This window comes from Bufo gargarizans, chromosome 9 (genome assembly GCF_014858855.1).
Source record: "Bufo gargarizans isolate SCDJY-AF-19 chromosome 9, ASM1485885v1, whole genome shotgun sequence".
Taxonomy (NCBI): domain Eukaryota; kingdom Metazoa; phylum Chordata; class Amphibia; order Anura; family Bufonidae; genus Bufo; species Bufo gargarizans.
Genome location: NC_058088.1, coordinates 144,474,309 through 144,489,171, shown reverse-complemented (window position 1 = coordinate 144,489,171; position 14,863 = coordinate 144,474,309). Strand labels below are relative to the sequence as shown.

Sequence of the window (14,863 nt, the reverse complement as noted above, 5' to 3'; positions counted from 1 at the left end):
CAGCAGTTGGCACCGGTGTTTCGTCATCATCCGAGACGTGCTGCGATGGTCCTCCCATGTACTCATCTTGAAAGATAAGTGGTTGGGCATTGGTGCACTCAATCTCTTCCACTTCTGGGGCAGGGCTAGGTGGATGGCCCTTGGAAACCCTGCTATTAGAGTCATGAAAAAGCAGAAGAAACTGCTGCATGACTTGGGGCTCAGACTGCTTGGCTGATTTGAAAGGGGGTGAGGTGAAAGACTGATTGACATAGACCACAGTTGGCACCTGCAGCCTTTCTGTAGGAGACTGGGTGGGAGACAATGTGAAGGAACTGGATCCAGTGTCAGCAACCTAATCTACTATCGCCTGTACTTGTTCAGGCCTCACCATTCGAAGAGCAGCATTAGGCCCGACCAAATACCGCTGCAGGTTCTGTCTCCTACTCGCACCTGAGGAAGGGTTTTCACTTGTGCGTGTAGCTGGCACAGATCGACCACATCCTCTCCCTGCAACAAGAGCTCCACCAGCACCACGACCTGGGCCACGTCCCTTATTTGACGCTCTCCTCGTATTTCTCGAATTTAGGATCTTGCCCTAAATGGGTGTTTAATTAATAGTAGAATAGAACGAGAGTATGAAAAGGGTGTACCTCACACGGCCTGAACCAGACTAGGCGCCAATTAAAGATTTGTTTGCCCAAAATGGCTTTATTTCAAATACCTGAATCAAACCCCTGTATGTAAAAGGATGTATCTCACACAGCCTGACCCACAGTAGGCCTGAATTAAAAAGACTTGTGCACCAAATGGCGGTATTTCAAATATCTGAATCTAACCCAAATGTATAAAGGGTGTATCTCACAATGACATCTGCATCAAAGGCTGCCAACTAATAATTTTTTTGCCCAAACGGGTGTTTAATAACAGAATTTGACAGCAGTATATAAGCCTGTAATTTCACACGTGCTGATGCTGCAAGGCCTGAAAATAGTGTTTTTTTGTCAAAAAAGTGTGTTTTTAAAAACCCCAGAAAATGATGGGTGTATTTCTAGCTTAAATTGCACACTGACTAATCCAGTCTTTTTTGGGAACAGAATATGAAAGCTGTATATATTAAACTTGAATTTAAAACTTGCCAAATCAGGAAAATAGTGTTTCTTGTCTAATCCAGATGTTGTATATTGCAAAAAATATATATATATATTGTATTTTCAATGTCCCAAAAGCTCAGATGCAGTGCTGGTGCACTGAGCTTGCATAAAATAGCCGCCGCCACCCACCTAACTAACTTATTAAAGTGATTTTTTTTTCCGGTCACTGGGCTCAGGGCAGGATAAAAAAAATGGTGCCCTGCATCCACAAAACACAATGTATGTAGATCTCGGAGTTAGATTCAGATTTTGAGCAAAGAGCCTCTCCTATCCTATCCCTACAATAAGCTCAGCAGAGTGACGTACAGCGATACGCAACTCCAGCTTATATAGAGGCTGGGTCACATGCTACAGTGGCCAATCACAGCCATGCCATTGGTAGGAATGGCTGTGATGGCTTCTAAGGTCAGACAGTTAACCGCTTGTTGATTGGCTGCTCTGCAGCCTTTCAAAAAGCGCCGAACACCGAACCCGAACTTTTACTGAAATGTTCGGGTCCGGGGTCCAAAAATCCTAAAGTTCGGTACGAACCTGAACTTTACAGTTTGGATTGGCTCAACCCTACTGTAGGAGTACATCATGCAAATGATCCAGCAGGACTGAAATTTGCAGCTATCCAGACTGTGAAGAAAGACTGGAGGTGTCAAGACACGAATCACAAAAGATCTATGAGTTTGGTTCTTAGTTGCCTTCAGGACTCAATTCTGAATTGGAGTTTTTTTTATTTCTATAGTTGGGCCTGTGGCAAAGTTTCATGACAGGTCAAGGCCAGGGTGTTTTCCAGTGCCTTGACATGTCCTGCAACTTCTCACTGGCCACTTCATTTTAGATGAAACAAGATACTTCTGTACCTATGTTTCACTGAGGAAGAAACGAGTCTGGTGGAATAGTACAGTGTGGTATCGCTATACCTAACACTATCGCAACTTAAAATACCTAGAGGATTTCATCTATCTCGCCACAGTAAGCACTAACAGTACAGACTGCAACAAAGCTAAACCGTGCTCATATTGAACATCTACGCCAAATACATCTAACGCTGCCTGAGGCAGTACGGCGGAGCTGACAGACCCTGGTATTGGTAAAAAGCGCTATAGCGCAGTCCACATTACATGTTCAAAGCAAAACCTCTCCTGAGCTGTAACAAATAATTGCTACATAGATTATCCTCTGCTGCTACAAGAGTGTTCCATATTAACTGTGCCCCACTGAGTAACGCAATACTATAGGGACCGATATGGCCAGGAACTAATGAGGCATATGAAGATTAATAAAGAAAGAGGTTTTAGATATTTTACATGACATGAATTTTGTGACTGGTGTAATAAACTGTATTTTTACATTTTAATTTGTGAGCCGGCCATTGTTTATATAGTAATGAAATTTGTTTGTACTGATTATTTTGGGATTAGTTATTAGCTTTTTTGGGGGGCTAGACAATCTGTGCGAACAGTTTATATAAAGGCTTAAATGAATTCTTAAAAGAAAATGACAATAATGCTTATGAAAATGTGTGTAAGTCTGGGCCTCACTCCCCTTTTCTAAAATTCACATTCCCACCTATTCCTTGGTTGAGCTTTATGCACTTATGTCTTTTTTCAACCATATTAACTACGTAACATCTGTGAAGCATTGTTCAAGCTGATCTGACTGCTGAGGCCTATAACTGGACGCAGTGGTCCCAGAACCAAGCTGCTTCCTGGTCCTGCGGGCACTGCAAGCGACCAGGAATGGAGCAGGGGCAGGAAAACAACCAGGTGAGTGGGATTTTTTTTTTTTTATCTTAGGATGCCAGGGGCTGTCGGCTCCAAGGACAATTCTTTTAGTTATCAGAAACAAACAGTTCTTTCATGATGATTGCCTGATGATCAGCCCATTTAAAAAGGCCTTATGAGCAACCAGAAACCACACCCAGAAAAAAGGTCTAAAGGAACAAGTGACATAATATCCTTATAAGTCGGGGAAGCCAGCAGGTCTTTTTTCAGAAAACTTTTACATGGGTTAGTTCCACTCATATTTCATTGGTTAATGTTTTTTGCATACTCATAACTTTACACTTGCAACTTACCAGAACTACCACCTACTATGTGCTGCGGGTTATATGGGTTACTTGTCCGGCCATATACATTATTACTAGACTCATACCACATGCACAGTTCACTGCAGTTAGTAACACCAAGAGGTATTGCTCCGGCTCTCTTCAACCTCGAGACTACAGTTGCATCATGTTCAGAGCGTAATGAACGACGAGATAGAAGTCCAGAACTCTGTGGCATTCCTACATATACAATACACAAAATAGTGTAAGTAAAGTACCCCAAAAACCTGGAAAGAAAGACTGAACATTACAGGCAAAAAGTAATGTTACCTTGTAGAGCAAATGCTTCTTTAACAGTTAGTGGTACTCCCAGGAGAGGATAATTTTTTTTAAGTGTTGCCTCATCCTGTGTCCCAGAGGACACCAAGTCATCAACTGCCTTGGCTTCATGTAAGGCTTCCTCAAAGCGATCATATACTAAAGCACCGATTATGGGATTCACCTCTCGGATCCTAGATATAAAAGACTGCACAACAACACTACTCTTGACCTGAAAGACAAGAGAATAAAGAGAATGCAAATGAAACAAATTACCACTGAACACAGCTGAGTATTCATGTGTTTCAGTGGTGAAAGAAGAAAAACTTATGGTGAAATGTGTAAAACTTAAAGGGGTTGTCTGGGTTCAGAGCTGAACCCGGACATCCCTCCATTTTCACCCCAACAGCCCCCCTGACAGGAGCATCGGAGCAGTTCATGCTCCGATGCTCTCCTTTGCCCTGCGCTAAATTGCACAGGGCAAAGGCATTTTTAGGAGTTCCGGTGACGTACCGGGGCTCTCCATGGGGCTGACAGGAACCCCGGTGATGTCACCGGCACTGATGGGCGGGATTTAGCTCTGCCCTAGCCAGTAAAATGGCTAGGGCAGAGCTAAAGCCCGCCCCTCAGAGCCGGTGACATCACCGAACACACTGCTGGGCGGAAGTTACCGCCCGGCAGTGTGTTATTGAAAACAAAAGAGCCCATGCCCTGCGCGGTTTAGCGCAGGGCACGGGAGCGCATCGGAGCATGAGATGCTCCGATGCTAGGCTCAGGGGGGCTGCCGGGGTGAAAATAAGGGTATGTGGACAACCCCTTTAAAAAAAATAAGAAAAAGTATACATATTAGGTATTGTCACGTCCGTAACGATCTGCTCTATAAAACCATCACATGACCTAACTCAGATGAACGCTGTAAAAATAAATAAATGAAAACTGCCCCATAAAGTGTAATAATGAATGATCAAAAAATCCTATGTACCCAAAAATTGTACCAATAAAAACCTCAACACTTTCTGCAAAAAACAAGCCCCTGCACAAGACGATCGGCAAAAAAAAAAAAAAAAAATATATGGCCGCGTTCAGAAAACCAAATCCAGCAAAATCTGCCTTCCAAAAACCGTATGGCATTCCTTTCCTTCTACTCCCTGCCGTGTGCCCGTACAGCAGTTTACGGGTTTGGGTACAAAACATGCACGATTTTTCTCATGCGAGTGCAAAACGCATTACAATGTTTTGCACTCGCGCTGAAAAATCGTGTGTGCTCCCGCAACGCCCGTGTGAAAGAGGCCGTAAAGTTTAGAAGCAATTCTTACAATTTTTAAGAAAATTTCCAAAACCCACTTTTTAAGGACCAGTTCAGGTATGAAGTCACTTTGTGGGGCCTACATAGTGGATACCCCCATAAATGACCCCATTGTAGAAATTACCCCCCTCAAGTTACTCAAAACTGTTTTTACAAACTTTGTTAACCCATTAGGTGTTCTACAAGAATTAAAAGAAAATGGAGATGAAATATCTAAATCCATTTTTTCTTTAACACATTGAGGCTTAACAGCCAAATAAAACTCAATATTTATTACCCCGATTCTGCGGTTTACAGAAACACCCCACATGTGACCATAAACTGCTGTACGGGCACACGGCAGGGCACAGAAGGAAAGGAATGCCATATGGTTTTTGGAAGGCAAATTTTGCTGAACTGGTTTTAAGATGCCATGTCCCATTTAAAGCCCCCCTGATGCACCCCTACAGTAGAAACTCAAAAAAAGTGACCACATTTTGGAAACTACCAGATAAGGTGCCAGTTTTATTGGTACTATTTTGGGGTACATATGATTTTTTATTGCTCTATATTACGTTTTTTGTGAGGCAAGGTAACAAAAAAAAGGGATGTTTTGGCACCGTTTTTATTTTTACAGCGTTTAACCGGGGTAAAGGTTATGTGACTTTTTTATAGAGCAGATTGTTACGCACGTGGCAATACCTAATATGTATACTTTTTAAAAAAAAAATTAGCACAATAATAGCAGTTTGGAAGCAAAAAATAATCATATTTCAGTGTCTCAAAGTCTGAGAGCCATAGCTTTTTTATTTTTTGACCGATTCTCTCAGGTAGGGTCTCATTTTTTGCAGGATGAGGTGTCGGTCTAATTGGTACTATTTTGGGCGCCATACGCCTTTTTGATCACTTGCTGTTGCAATCTTTGTGATGGAATTTTACAAAAATGGCTTTTTGTTTTCACAGTTTTTTGTTTCGTTTTGTTTTTTTACGGTGTTCACCTGAGTGGTTAGGTCATGTAATATTTTTATAGAGCTGCTTGTGACGGACGTGGCGATACCTAATATGTATACTTTTTTAAAAAAAAATTCACTTTAGCACAATAATAGCTATAGTTTTTTTTTTTTTTTGGGCGATTGTCTTAGGTAGGGACTTTTGCGGGATGAGGTGACTGTTTTATTGATACCATTTTGGGGGGCATACACCTTTTTGATCGCTTGGTGTTGCACTTTTTGTGATGTAAGGTGACAAAAATAGCATTTTTTTTTACACCGTTTTTTTTATTATGGTGTTTATCGGACAGGGTAAATCACGTGATATTTATAGAGCCGGTCATTACGGACGCGGCAATACCTAATATGTGTGGGTTTTGGGTTTTTTCAGTTTTATTATAAAATAAGGGGAAAGGGGCTTTTTTTTTTTTTTTTTTATTACTTTATTAATTTTATTAAAAACACATTTTTTAAAAAAATTTTTAACTTTACTTTATTTATGACATTCACTTTTGGGGGGTCTGATCCCCTCTGCAATGCATTACAATACATCTGTATTGTAATGCATTGCCTGTTAGGCCTCATGCACACGATCGTTGTGTGCATCCGTGGCCGTTGTGCCGTTTTCCGTTTTTTTTCGCGGACCCATTGACTTTCAATGGGTCCGTGGAAAAATCGGAAAATGCACCGTTTTGCAGCCGAGGCCGTGATCCGTGTTTCCTGTCCGTCAAAAAAATATGACCTGTCCTATTTTTTTGACGGACAACGGTTCACGGACCCATTCAAGTCAATGGGTCCGTGAAAGAACACGGATGCACACAAGATTGGCATCCGTGTCCGTGAGCCGTGGCCGTAAGTTGCTTTCATACAGACGGATCCGAAGATCCGTCTGCATAAAAGCTTTTTCAGATCTAAGCTTTCACTTCGTGAAAACTCATATCCGACAGTATATTCTAACACAGAGGCGTTCCCATGGTGATGGGGACGCTTCTAGTTAGAATACACTACAAACTGTGTACAAGACTGCCCCCTGCTGCCTGGCAGCACCCGATCTCTTACAGGGGGCCGTGATCAGCACAATTAACCCCTTCAGGTGCGGCACCTGAAGGGGTTAATTGTACTATCATATCCCCCTGTAAGAGATCAGGGCTGCCAGGCAGCAGGGGGCAGACCCCCCCCCCTCCCCAGTTTGAATATCATTGGTGGCCAGTGCGGCCCCCCCCCCCCTCCCTCTATTGTAATAATAGCTTGGTGGCCAGTGTGCGCCCCCCATCGGGACCCCCCCTTCCTCCCTCTATTGTAATAAATCATTGGTGGCACAGTGTGCTCCCCCCCATCGGGCCCCTCCTTTCTCCCTCTATTGTAATAAATCGTTGGTGGCACAGTGTGCGCCCCCCATCGCCCCCCCTCCCTCCCTCTATTGTAGTAAATCGTTGGTGGCACAGTGTGCGCCCCCCATCGGCCCCCCCTCCCTCTATAGCAGTAACAACATTGGTGGCCAGTGTGCGGCCTCCCATCTCGTCCCCCCCCGATCATTGGTGGCAGCGGAGTTCCGATCGGAGTCCCAGTTTAATCGCTGGGGCTCCGATCGGTAACCATGGCAACCAGGAGGCTACTGCAGTCCTGGTTGCCATGGTTACTTAGCAATAGTACAAGATTCACAGTTACCTGCTTGCTGCTGCGATGTTCGTGTCCAGCCGGGAGCTCCACCTACTGGTAAGTGACAGGTCTGTGCGGCGCATTGCTAAATGAACTGTCACTTACCAGTAGGAGGAGCTCCCGGCCGGTCACAGACATCGCAGCAGCAAGCAGGTAAGTATGAATCTTCTACTATTGTACTATTGCTAAGTAACCATGGCAACCAGGGCTGCAGTAGCTTCCTGGTTGCCATGGTTATCGATCGGAGCCCCAGCGATTAAACTGGGACTCCGATCGGAACTACGCTGCCACCAATGATCGGGGGGGGGGGGGGAAGATGGGAGGCGGCACACTGGCCACCAATGTTGTTACTGCTATAGAGGGAGGGGGGCCGATGGGGGGCGCACACTGTGCCACCAACGATTTATTACAATAGAGGGAGGGAGGGGGGGGCGCACACTGTGCCACCAACGATTTATTACAATAGAGGGAGGGAGGGGGGGGGGCGATGGGGGGCGCACACTGTGCCACCAACGATTTATTACAATAGAGGGAGGGGGGGGGCGATGGGGGGCGCACACTGTGCCACCAACGATTTATTACAATAGAGGGAGGGAGGGGGGGGCCGCACTGGCCACCAATGATATTCAAACTGGGGAGGGGGGGGGGGGGTCTACCCCCTGCTGCCTGGCAGCCCTGATCTCTTACAGGGGGATATGATAGTACAATTAACCCCTTCAGGTGTGGCACCTGAGGAGTTAATTGTGCTGATCACGGCCCCCTGTAAGAGATCGGGTGCTGCCAGGCAGTTTGTAGTATATTCTAACCTGAAGCGTCCCCATCACCATGGGAACGCCTCTGTGTTAGAATATACTGTCGGATCTGAGTTTCACGATGTAGCTCATATCCGACATGGTGATGGGGACGCTTCAAGTTAAAATATACCATTGGATTGGAGAAAACTCCAATCCGATGGTATAAAAGAACTCCAGACTTTACATTGAAAGTCAATGGGGACGGATCCGTTTGAAATGGCACCATATTGTGTCAACGTCAAACGGATCTGTCCCCATTGACTTGCATTGTAATTCAGGACGGATCCGTTTGGCTCCGCACGGCCAGGCGGACACCAAAATGACTTTTTTTTTCATGTCCGTGGATCCTCCAAAAATCAAGGAAGACCCACGGATGAAAAAACGGTCACGGATCTACGGACCCCGTCGTGTGCATGAGGCCTTAGTGTATGACTCAGTGTAATAAACTAACAGGTTGCCTAGGAGACCCAGCCTGAGGCTGGATCTTCTCGGCTCCCGTAGAAGGCAGTTCCCGATGCCGTGCAAGGCATTGGGCAGCCTCTGCACGGCATCAGGCTGCTTTATGTCACATCGGGTCCCCCGCTAAGGCAGCGCGGGGACTCTGCTCTCCCTCACCCGACACAAACCTCTTCTATGTCGCGGTCAGCGTGGACCGCGGCATAGAAGGGGTTAATCCGCCGGCTTCAGCTTTTACAGCGATGCCGGCGTACACAGCAGGGGCCCGGCTACCACGGACTGCCGGGCCCCTGCAGTGATCGCGTGCGCACTGCTCCGGTGCCCGCACGATCACTATGACGTACTATTACGTCAAATTGCAGGAACTCAGTGGTTCCCATGACATAACAGTACGTCAAAGGTCGGGAAGGGGTTAAAGGGGTATTCCTATCACAGACAATGGGGGCATATCACTAGGACCTACAACAAGAACAGAGCGGGAGAGCGGTTTTCTCGGGGTCCGTCCACAACCAAACGCTGCATAGAAGCGAATGGGAGCGCACAGTGCATGCGCGGCCCCTGCTACCATTCATTTCTATGGGGCAGATGGAAATAGCCGAGCCAGCGCTCAGATATTTTCAGCGGCCCCATAGAAATAAATTGAGGGCAGCTGCGCATGAGCTGTGCGCCCTCCATTTATTTCCTCGCTCCATTCTCATTGTAGATGCGGGTCCCAGAGGTGGGGCCTGCACCTATCAGATAATGGGGGCATATCCTAGCGATATGCCCCCATTGTCTGCGATGGGAATACCCCTTTAAAAGGCGATTAATCTCACAACACCAATATATAACAATGCTGGGAAGGCAATAAAGTTTCTGTCTATGGTTTCATTTGCATCCGAGTGCACCTGTATAAAATTGGCGTTATTGCCATAAACAGCTATTTACCACGATTAATGAAACCGAACAGATTTAATACACTGAAATACATAATTTGCATCTAAGTTCATTTGCATAACAATGGCATTATTGCCGTAAAATGCTTGTGCTATAGTGCAATGCATTTAACGCCTTAGTGACCAGCCTGTTTTAGGCCTTAAAGGGAACCTGTCACCTAAAAAATACATGTTAATACCGCCAGCAGTACCTTATTGCAGCCTGTAGCATGATTATAAAAAGGTGTCTGTGTCTTTTCTGTACAATGCGCCAAAAGTCTGAAATTTATTCAACTGGCCATGCTATGTAAACAACAGTCTTGAAGTCAAGAGGGCAGCGGCTTTCTCGCCTGAAGTCAAGCGTGCCCCGCCCCCTTTCCGGCCCCCTAGCGTTTGAACGATAGGAATTCCAATTCCTTCACCACTGGACACTCAAACGTAGTCTTGCACGTGTGCTGTGTCCCTGCAGTGCTGGCGCCTGCGCACTGTTCCACTCCACTGTGAGGTAGGCTCAATGATAAGGCACTCGCACATGAGATCCTGCGCATGCACGAGACTACGCTCAAGCGCCCAGCAGTGAAGGAATTGGACATCCTATCAATCAAATACTAAGGCGCGGGGGCAAAAATTAGGGATGAGTGTATTGATTCCGAATGAAACATCCGCAGTCGATTCGCATAAAACTTAGTTCTAATACTGTACGGAGCAGGAGCGCTGTACAGTATTAGAATGTATTCGCTCTGATGACTTGAAACCGAACCCAAGTTCAGGAAATCTGAAGTCTCTCACGAGACTTCACGAAGCAATAACTTCGGCTCATCCGAGCCAATACATTCGGAGCTCCGTACAGTATTAGAACAAAGTTTTATGCAAATCATCTTTGGATGTTTCATCCGAAGTCGATTCGCTCATCCCTAAAGAAAATCATAACTGAGACCATCCCTTTAAAGGGGTTATCTGACTCTTTGCAATTGATGACTTATCCACCATCAAATTGGTGGAGGTACAATACCTGGGTCCCCTGCTCTCCTCTGAGCACCACACCTTACCCTAGGCCAGTGACATCACAACCATCGGTCACGTGGCCTAGATGCAGTTCAGCCCCATTCACGTTGAATTTTAATAAATGTTAGTTTATACAGAATTTTAAACTTTAATTTTTTTATTTCACCCCAGATGTCTATAAGAAGCAAATATTAGACAATTGACCAGCATCTGAGGAGTTAAATGTCTACGAAAGGCATTATCGCTGTTCGCAGACATTAGCCCCGTGTGTCTGCTGTTTAAAACAGAGAAGACCCAACTTCTGCCACACACGTACGGTGGTGGTTGGGTAGGGATTAATGGGGTTATTCAGGAATTTGATATTATTGAACTATCCATAGTACAGGTCATCAATATCCCATCTCCAAGACCTGCCGTCTCTTCACAGGTTACCAGCACTGCGTGATGGATGGACGGTGACATCACATGGATGACCTGATATTAAATTCCCAGGTAACTCCCTTTAAGGCAAAATTCACACCACCTTCAGGCTTTCCTTCCACAAAGTATTGCGATACTCAATACCACGCAAAGGATACCACGCAAAAAAAAAAAAAAAAAAAAGATAGTATAGTCCTATGCTATTTTTTTTTGGGGGGGGGGGGGGGAGACAAGGCGATAAATAATATATTTATTTTTTATTGTGTTTATATTTTTAGATGTAAGATTTGGAAAGGGCGATTTAAACTTAAAGGGGGTCTGCACTTTATCTTCTGGATAGATCATCAGCTTCTGATCGGCGGGGGTCCGACACCCGGGACCCCAGCCGATCAGCTGTTTGAGAAGGCAGCGTTGCTCCAGCAGCGCCGCGGCCTTCTCACTGTTTACTGCTGGCCCAGTGACGTCACGACTAGTATCAACTAGCGTGGGCGGGGCTAAGCTCTGTACACCCCTGCCGATCAGAAGCTGATGATCTATCCAGAAGAAAAGTGCAGAACCTCTTTAATATTTTGGTGTTTTTTTTTCACTTTTGACACCTTAGGGGCTAGAACCCTTGTCCTAGTCACCCTAATACAGCTCTATCAGGGTGAATAGGACTTCACACTGTCCCTGCTGCCCAGTGCATAGTGCTCACAGCAGCAGGGAGATTACCATGGCAGCCGGGGAAGGCTTCAATAGTGTCCTGGCTGCCATGGTAACCAATCGGAGCCCTGCGCAATTTCACTGCTGGGGTCTGATCGGAAGCTGCCACTGCACCACCAATAATATTCTGAGAAGGAGCAGACCACTGCCACCAATGACTATAATACTGGGGTTAATTGTCGCATTTGGGCAAATTGCTATCCTCATTGGTGGCACAGCCGCCACAGCCCCTCACCGCTATCCTCATTGGTGGCACAGCCCCTCACCGCTATCCTCATTGGTGGCACAGCCCCTCACCGCTATCCTCATTGGTGGCACAGCCCCTCACCGCTATCCTCATTGGTGGCACAGCCCCTCACCGCTATCCTCATTGGTGGCACAGCCCCTCACCGCTATCCTCATTGGTGGCACAGCCCCTCACCGCTATCCTCATTGGTGGCACAGCCCCTCACCGCTATTCTCATTGGTGGCACAGCCCCTCACCGCTATTCTCATTGGTGGCAGTGGCCACAGCCCCTCACCGCTATTCTCATTGGTGGCAGTGGCCACAGCCCCTCACCGCTATTCTCATTGGTGGCAGTGGCCACAGCCCCTCACCGCTATTCTCATTGGTGGCAGTGGCCACAGCCCCTCACCGCTATTCTCATTGGTGGCAGTGGCCACAGCCCCTCACCGCTATTCTCATTGGTGGCAGTGGCCACAGCCCCTCACCGCTATTCTCATTGGTGGCAGTGGCCACAGCCCCTCACCGCTATTCTCATTGGTGGCAGTGGCCACAGCCCCTCACCGCTATTCTCATTGGTGGCAGTGGCCACAGCCCCTCACCGCTATCCTCATTGGTGGCAGTGGTGGCCACAGCCCCTCACAGGTATCCTCAATGGTGGCAGTGGTGGCCACAGCCCTTCACAGGTATCCTCAATGGTGGCAGTGGCGGCCACAGCCCCTCACAGCTGTCCTTATTGGTGGCAGTGGCGGCCACAGCCCCTCACCGCTGTCCTCATTGGTGGCAGTGGCGGCCACAGCCCCTCACCGCTGTCCTCATTGGTGGCAGTGGCGGCCACAGCCCCTCACCGCTGTCCTCATTGGTGGAAGTGGCGGCCACAGCCCCTCACAGCTGTCCTCATTGGTGGCACAGTGGCCACAGCCCCTCACAGCTATGCTCATTGGTGGCACAGTGGCCACAGCCCCTCACAGCTATCCTCATTGGTGGCAGTGGCGGTCGGTGGGGAGGGACAGCCTTCCTCCCCCTCCACCATGCCATGTTCTCTGTAGAAGATTTGGAGCCGATTTTGAGGCAGAACACTCCAAAATCAGCAACAACAAAAAGCCTCGGTGTGAGCCGACCGCTTGGAGCCTGCAGGGCTAGGGGTGGTCTCCTACACCATAATGCTGGATGTAGATTTCTTTATTTATCGGACGCACAACGTTATGACTCCCATACAGGAGGGGGCGCCCTGTCAGTGCGGGACCTCCTGGGGTGTGCCGGTCACGTGACCTCTCACCTCTCCTCGCCGTATCTTCTCTGCCAGCACAGAGACCGGGGTAAGCAATAAGGGGTCCCGCGGAGGAGACAAGAAGGGGGGCTTCCGGGAGAAGAAGGACATCAGGCGGATGACGGCCAGGAGTAACCTGGAGGACGCCCACAATGCGAAGCCGAGGACGCGGTGAGAAACAGACATTGCTGAGAGACTGCAGCCGCAGGAATGAGTCGGTGCTCGGCGGGGAGGGCACGGCCGCTTATGACCTTCGCCCAGTTACGCCACACTCCAGAACTCCACACAGGGAGGCCATGCTAGGGACTGGATGCTGCAGGAAGAGGCGGAGTGACGTCATCCGAAGGGCGGGGCCTCACAAACTTCAGCGCTCCACTTTCACATATGGCTATAGTCATGATCGGCCCTTTAAGACTGTAATAAATGTGGTTTGACAGTAGCAGCTTTACAAAAGTCGCATGTTCTATTAAAAAGTCTCATAAGACAAGCATGGTCCTCACTGGAGTGAAATTGCGTATATTTTTTCGACTTTTTAGGCTACTTTCAAGCCTGCGTTTAGGTGCGGATCCGTCTGGTATCTGCACAGACGGATCTGCACCTATAATGCAAACGCTTAAATCCGTTCAGAACGGATCCGTTTGCATTACCATGAACAAAAAAAAAAATATTCTTTTTTTTTGTTCATGATAATGCAAACGGATCCGTCCAGACTTTACATTGAAAGTCAATGGGGGACGGATCCGTTTGAAGATTGAGTCATATTGTGTCAAATTCTAACGGATCCGTCCCCATTGACTTACATTATAAGTCTGGACGGATCCGTTTGCCTCCGCACGGCCAGGCGGACCCCCGAACGCTGCAAGCAGCGTTCAGGTGTCCGCCTGCTGAGCGGAGCGGAGGCCAAACGGTGCCAGACTGATGCATTCTGAGCGGATCCGCATCCACTCAGAATGCATTAGGGCTGTACGGATCCGTTCGGGGCCGCTTGTGAGAGCCTTCAAACGGAGCTCACAAGCGGACACCCGAACGCTAATGTGAAAGTAGCCTTAAAGCGAACCTTTCACCAGGATTTCACATAATAAACGATTACCAGTACCTTATAGATATCCTCATTGTGTTTCAATGCATTCTTGTGCCGCTTTCCTGGGATGGATATTCATGAAAAAAACAAGTTATAAAGTCCTGTCTCCAGCTCCTGAAGTCAAGGGGGCAGCCCTTCCCTCATTCCAGGCTGTAACGCCCCTGCCCTAACCCCGCCTCTATGTAGTGTAACTGACACCCGGCTCAGTCGCCGGGACCGCGCTTGTACAGGCGGCGCATGCACCGTCGGACTCGAACGTGATCCTGTAACTGAATCGCGCGTGAGGGTCAGTCAAGTGAGCAGGTCCGGCTTCAGGTTCATGTGGGCCCTTGGGCGATAAATCCCAGTGGGCCCCCTTGAGGTATTTTTTTTACATTTACATGTCTCTCTGTGGTTCCCACACGGTATAATGATCACCAGTGCCCCCTATACAGTATAATGACCACTAGTGGCCCTACACACAGTATAATGACCCACAGTGGCCCTTCATCCACTGGGGGAGTCATTACACTGTGAGGGCCCCCTACACAGTATAATAACCCCCAGTGCCCCCATTTAGTATAATGATCCCCAATG

The 14,863-nt window shown here is 47.5% G+C and overlaps 1 protein-coding gene across 1 annotated transcript in view; it reads right to left on the bottom strand.

The window, feature by feature from the left end:
• The window catches only part of FAAH2 (fatty acid amide hydrolase 2), a 123,803-nt gene extending 110,121 nt beyond the window's left edge, over nt 1–13,682 (bottom strand). Inside the window, exons 1-3 of the mRNA XM_044305911.1 lie at nt 13,216–13,682; nt 3,502–3,721; nt 3,202–3,411 (exon numbers count right to left, since the gene is read on the bottom strand). Of these exons, the coding sequence (XP_044161846.1) occupies nt 3,202–3,411; nt 3,502–3,721; nt 13,216–13,392 (607 nt within the window). The 5' untranslated portion in view covers nt 13,393–13,682. The remainder of the gene's footprint in view (nt 1–3,201; nt 3,412–3,501; nt 3,722–13,215) is intronic.
• Nucleotides 13,683–14,863: the final 1,181 nt, after the last annotated feature.